The sequence below is a fragment of the Oculina patagonica genome, unplaced genomic scaffold (genome assembly GCF_052425735.1).
Source record: "Oculina patagonica isolate OP01 unplaced genomic scaffold, crgOcupat unplaced1119, whole genome shotgun sequence".
Taxonomy (NCBI): domain Eukaryota; kingdom Metazoa; phylum Cnidaria; class Anthozoa; order Scleractinia; family Oculinidae; genus Oculina; species Oculina patagonica.
This window is the reverse complement of record NW_027557105.1, coordinates 1-6,711: the sequence shown is the minus strand read 5'-3', so window position 1 is coordinate 6,711 and position 6,711 is coordinate 1. Positions and strand designations below refer to the sequence as shown.

The following is a 6,711-nucleotide window of genomic DNA, read 5'->3' as shown; positions in this document are numbered from 1 at the left end:
ATATAATATTGCAGCCCATTTTGTGGTTTACGTTTTTATTAAGAGCACACAAGTGTAGATCTGTTTTGCGTTTTAATTTACGAATTAACCCACAATGGTATTGTCATCTACATACACGCCCTGATTTTTGTTTAGAAAGTATAATAACGTAATACTTCAATTCCTTCAAGACGCAAAATTGCTATAATATTATATAATCTGGGGGATAATAGGAGTGTAAGCTAGTAAAATTTAGTCCATGAACAGCTCGACGATATCGATAAACACCCGACTTCTCATATGTTAAATGCGATGTACTTTATGCAGGTACAAAAGTGACTATGTACAAATGACCTACTAAAACGCATTTACTTAAAAGACTGCCATTTAATCGTTGTTAAAGCTTTATCTGGCGGCATGTTCTATTTCAGAAGTTGGAGGATTTTTGCCTCCTTTTTATGAACCCATTGAAAATCGCATAATAAGGTCCCATATCATGAGCCTCATATATGTAAAAAACTTACCGTATCCGCTTGTATGATCCGATGAGGGTCCTGTACTCGAAGATGAGGTCGAGCCTGACTGACGTGTCCAGTCGAACACATCTGAGTATGACTGTTGCCAGCCATAACACAAACTAGAGTCAAAGTCACATGACGTTACAGCTGGGCCTGAAGGGGTGGGAACAGAAGCACCAGTCGTTTTGCTTATTATCCATGACTTCAAGTAACGAATATTGGCGAATACCGTATATTTTGCGGGAGCGGCGCATGGTAATCCACCCCAACTGGTAGCTCCTTCCAAATACCATTTACCACCGAACTCGCAAACAAGCGGCCCTCCGCTGTCACCATGGCAGCCTCCCACTCCGCCCTGGTCTTTGCCAACGCATATCATGGAGTTATCTATCTTGCCAGGATACGATGCATTGCAGCGTTGCTTGGAAACAAGAGGAATATCAACCTGCTGGAGCTCGTTTGGAGTGACACCATAATAGGAAAGTGTTCCCCAGCCACTTATCCAACACGTTTTGTTAAGGTCATCAAAGGGAAGCTGATATCTGTTGTCTGACAGGCAAACAAGTCCAACTCCTTTGCCTATTTTAGCAGGTTTTGATAACTGAAGAAGTGCAATATCATTGCTCCAACTGTTTGGGATATTGTACTGTTCGTGCTGGATGATTTTTACAACATCAAAGCTCTGTTCTGTCCCAACTGTTCCGTAAGACCTGTAATGAGCTCCCAACCTTAAACGTAATAAAGGATAGAATTTCAATATAAGTTATACATATTTGTTATTTCTCCAGAGAATCATAAAACATATTGTTGCAATTAATTGCTTTGAAGCATTTTCGAAGCTTTTCATTTACTCTTTTTACATTTTTTCACTTCTTTCTGTTCATTCTGCAGGCTTGTCTGCCAATCAAAAGTAAGCAACAACTTAAAAGTGCGAAGGATATTTCAGGATATGTCTTTGATGGTTTTACTCTTGGCGGTTCATTCAGTTTAGCTGGTATTTTCATTTCATTTTATCGTTGTTTTGCAAGGATGAAAGAGAGGGTTTATAATTAATATCGTTTGTGATGTTTTATACTTGGTGTCTTGCTTTAGGTATGAAATATGTCTAGGGTTCAGATCTATCATCTATATATTCTTTCCTTCTTCTATACTGTTTTAACTTGATCGTACGATCCTTTGGGTATTAACGACCACACATTTTGATCGGCATGTGGCTACTCGAATTAATTTTGCCTCCAAGGCTATCGATCTGATGTACAGTCGGGGAATGAGTGCCGGTTTTGGCAAATCTTCGTTGAAGCACTCGAAGAGTTTCCGAATTATTTCATTCAATCAAAAACTAGCGCGAGCGCTCACGACTACTCCGAAAGCAATCGCGCGTACAAATTAGTCATGTTGCTTAGCAACTTCTGGGACGAAAACCGCGGGCTCAGTCACTTCTCAGAGAAGTGATGTCACCATCAACTGGCACTTGTTCCCCCGACTGATGTAACCGAGAAGAAACGTACGCTCGAACATCTTCGAAACTTGCTACTTACATTACTTTGACAGATGACGGTGACTTTCCATATATGCAATGAGTGGCTGTGACAACCCAAAGTGGATCTATCAATGAACCTCCACAAAACTGTCTGCCACTACTGTCTCGCAGCATTGCCTGCCATGGCCAACTGTTAACTGGAGCAACTGTACCGCCAACGATTCGTGAGCTGCTAGGCCGAGATCCACAAGAAACTGAAAAGAACAGCATGAATACAGCATGAAACGCTAGTATGTTTTCTTTTACAAATTATCTAACAATTTCTGAATGCTAAATGTTACCGAATACGCTAAGAAGAGGAGTTACTTGCAAAGCCCAAATATGGATATGTGAGCCTCTCTATGGGTACCCACGGTCTTCGTTTTCTTCGCATTTTTTTTGCAAATCTTCGGTTTTTTAAGCAGATCTTCGTTTTATCTTCGTTTGGTTTTTTTTCGTGAAATGTGGTCAAATGCCAAAATTCAGGAATTACAGATCTTTCCTGTAGTGTTTATGAGTTTTGACAGTTTTATATCTCAGTGTTCAATTTGATCACGGGAATTTTTGTCCATTTCAGATCTTCGCTTCAATCTTGAAATCTTCGTTTTTTCCGCGGTGATCTTCGCGTCTTCAATTTCTTCGTAAATACCCATAGAGAGGCTTATATGTGCAATCAACCCTAATGAGCATAGTGAACTTGGTTACTTTTCAATAAAAGTCCTCCTGATTATATGCATAAGCGTTAGCCAATCAGACATGCACTTATAAGCGATTGATATTATAATTATACAAACTCAGGCACGAGTAAAACTCCTCGAGCAAGCATTTTGCAAGGCCACACTGACACAAAGAGAAATTTAGATAAGAAATACTATTCCGTCTCAGCTTAATACTTAAATGAAAAGGCTAAAAAACGTTGCTTAGAAAATAAAATAAAGTGTATTAGTTTCACAACTGTTCGTACTGTTTTTAGTCGTGGCATTCACTTCAAGAGTTTTGTACGGTCGCCCTCGTTCATCGACTCCAACAACTTTCACGCTGTAATTTGTTGAATGTTTGAGTCCACTTATTTCCGTATGTAGTACGTTTCCATCAGTAATTTCATGGGTCAATGCATTTCCATTTGTTCCGTTTAAGAGGATGATGTAATGGAGGACTTGACTGTTAAGAAGACTTGTTAGGTTTGCCCACTGAATAAATATACTTGTGCTGGTGGTATTATCTACTGACACTGTCCAGCCAGGAAGCACAGTAGCTGAAAGATATAATATTTAATGTAAATTTGTGAGAAAGAAGTAGTTAATACAAAAAAGGCAACAACGAAACTTAAAGAAGGCAAAAAATAACCGAAAATAATTTAAAAAATTGATCGCATGAACTATTTAGACGACAGATGAACGTAAGAAGCGAATGATCGAGTGGATGAACAAAATTATTATTATTATTATTATTATTTTTTTTTAATGCATTTTTTTATTAAATAATTGACAAAATTTTTTACAATAGACAATTTTTTTACAAACAATAAAATAAAACAGAATACAAAAAAAAGACAACTTACAGAGATAAAGTAACTAGGTAAAATAAACTATAAAGTAACTAGGTCTCGAATCTTCTGTTTGTCTATCCCGAGCTTGTTTTTCAAAAACTTAAGAAAGGCAGTGAAACAGAAAGGGTCTTCATTTTTCGCGGCAAAATAGATGTACTGTCTGGCCACAAGCAAACAAAAATTAATACCCCAAAAAGACTGCTTTTCAGGATGAAGAGCAAATAGAATATCGCGTTGTTGGAGGTGAATCTGCGGATTATTTTTCGAATTCCACCAAGAAGTAAACTTAGTCCAAAAAAACTTTACTTGAATCACATTCAACAAAGAGATGCGTCAGTGTTTGTCTGCCATTGCAAAGGTAACATTTGTCGTTTTCTGCTAACTTGTCTCTAAAAAGTCTACTTTTTGTGTACAGAATGTTATGGTTGATCTTAAATTGAAAAACTGACATTCTGACGTCGAGAGTTAGCTTAAATGGAAGTTCATAAATATGTGCAATTTGCTCAGCAGAAAAACCTGCATTATCAAGCTTGCCCCGTGAGGTGGGTTTCTCAAAAACTTTTTTTGTTAGTATTTGTCTTAGCGTCTTGCTTGAAATACTTTGTATATTAGTAATCTTATCTTTGCAGTCGTTATTTTCGGTTTCCCCGTAGGTACCCTTGAGCAACTTTTTCCAGCTCGAGGGGATAGCATTTAAAAGCCCTAAATATTGCAAGAAGTGTGTTTTTATACCGAATATACACTTGAACTCGTTAAACGTCAATAAATTTCCGTTCTCAGAAATCAAATCTTTTATGTATTTAACTCCGGCTTCATACCACGGCCTAAAAAAATACAGATTTTCCCGCAATTGTAATAAATCGGTTGTTCCAAATAACCTCATTTTCCACATCGTTTTTGCTTAAGGGAGTATGAGCCACAATCCTCTGCCATGCATCGAGTACGTCTTTGTAAAATAATGGTAAACAAGAAAGCTGCGGAAGAGTTTTTAGTGAAAAATTGCAATCAAAAATAAGTTTTCCACCAATGTCTCTCAGATAATCAAGTGGCAGTGATTTCCACATAGCGCACTCGGGAGCAGATAGTCTTTTGACCCAAGCTGCTTTTAGCGATTTGTTGATTATATCAAAGTCAGGCATACCTAAACCTCCTTCTTTTCTTTCGCCTATCATCGTTGTCTTTTTAATCTTTGGGTTCTTGTGGCTCCAGATAAAATCCACAATTTGCTTATTAACTCTTTTACAAAATCTTCGGAAATGGGAAGAACAGCTGAGACAAAGGTTAATTTAGAGAGTGCTAAGGATTTTACTATGTTGATTTTCCCATACAGAGTCAAGTCTCTGGAAGACCAAACGTTAAGGCATTTTTCTAAGGAACTTAATCTTGTTTCTAAGTTTTTGCTATCAGAAATGTTCTGGTCTGTTGTAAAACAGATACCAAGAGCATTAACATAATCCTTAGGCCAGCGAATACCAAAGGGTGTGTCGGTTCTGTTCTTGTTTGAACCTAACCATAATGCCTCCGTTTTGGTCCTATTTAGCTCGAGCCCCGAACACAGTTTAAACAAATCCAGCTTTTTGAACAGGTTGCTGGCTGATGTGGTATCTCCAACAAGGCAAGTAGTATCATCAGCATACTGGGATAATTTAAATTCTTTTGAGTTAAGCGATAAGCCCTTTATCGATTTGTCGCTTCTAATAGCGCCTGCTAAAAGCTCCACCCCAATAACAAAAAGAATTCCAGAAAGGGGGCACCCCTGTCTAACTCCACGCTCCAAAGAAAAAAGGGGGTTGCAAAGCCATTGTTAATAACACAGCTTTGTGGGTTAGTGTAAAATGTTTTGATCCAATTAACTAGCATATCTCCAAAGCCAAAAGTTTTTAATGCTCTGATAAAAAAGACCATTCAATGCTGTCGAAAGCTTTCTTGAAATCTAAAAATAGCGCAATGCCAGGAGTCTGCGTGTATTGACAACGTTCAATAACATCTGAAATTAGGCGAATATTTTGTCCAATAAATCGCTTTTTTACATAACCTATTTGATCACTGTGAATAATGCTTGGCAATATTTTAGATATTCTCGAAGCTATTGCTCTAGTAGCGATTTTATAATCAGTGTTCAACAGCGAGATTGGTCTCCAGTTGTCGAGGAGCGTTTTATCTTTATTTTTCTTTGGAATGAGAGTGATTATCCCTCTTCTTTGAGAAATAGTTAATTCTCCACATTCAAAAGCATACATGATTTAGGCTATCAACTAATTCTTGCCCTACACTTTCCCAGAAAGCTAAGTAGAACTCAGCGGAGAGACCATCCGAGCCGGGAGATTTTCCTTTGGCCATTTGCTTCAGAGACGCAAAGCACTCGTCTTTTGTTAATAAGCCTTCACATGATTGCTTCTGGTCCGCGGATATTTCAGATAAAACTGGGTTATTAAAAAAGGTGTCGAAGCGCTGGTCATCCGAATTAGCACCAGTGGAAGTGTACAGCTCCTTATAGAACCGATACACTTCATTTAAAATATCGTTTGGTCCAGAAATAGTGCTTTTATCCGGAAGTTTCAGTTCAGTTATATACTTAGTATTGTAATTTCTTTTCTCCAAGCGGTAGAAACATTTAGAATTGCGCTCACCGTGTTCGCACCAGCGAGCTTTGCTTCGCGCCATGGCCCCCCGGGTTTTGAGCAATGATAACTGGTTCAATTTAAATTTTACATTATGAAACTCGGACACATTTTCCTCTGATGGATCTTCGCTAACTTTTCTTTGCAGATTACATAGTTCGCGTTGAAGCAATTCTTCCTCGTTTCTGCACTGTTTTGAGCGCCTTTTGGAAAAGAATAAAGTAAAGCTTCTGATTTCCATCTTAATCATTTCCCAGTAAAGTCTTTTGTCATCCAAACAGCCATATTTTTCTTTACATTTCTCTATATTTTTCTTGAGTTCTTCGACGAAATTTTTATCTTCTAGAAGAGAATTATTGAATTTAAAAAAACCAGGCCCGCGCTTTTCATAATCTTTAGACAAGAAAGAGAAAGAGACTGCTGCATGATCTGAGAAAGACACCGGAATTATCTTGCACTCTTTTATCTGATTAATAATGCCGGTAGAAACCAAAAAATAGTCCAATCTGCAGTGAATTTTTAAAG

At 37.8% G+C, this 6,711-nt stretch overlaps 1 protein-coding gene across 1 annotated transcript; it reads right to left on the bottom strand.

The window, feature by feature from the left end:
* Positions 1-503: 503 nt before the first annotated feature.
* Positions 504-6,229, bottom strand: LOC144639618 (uncharacterized; the record flags this gene model as incomplete). The annotated part of the gene is made up of 5 exons (XM_078498910.1): positions 5,804-6,229; positions 5,003-5,201; positions 2,981-3,271; positions 2,036-2,231; positions 504-1,225 (listed from the first exon to the last, which is right to left on the bottom strand). Coding segments are annotated over exons 1-5 (1,834 nt in total), but the record flags the coding sequence as incomplete, so codon positions are not given.
* Between the last annotated feature and the right edge of the window lie 482 nt (positions 6,230-6,711).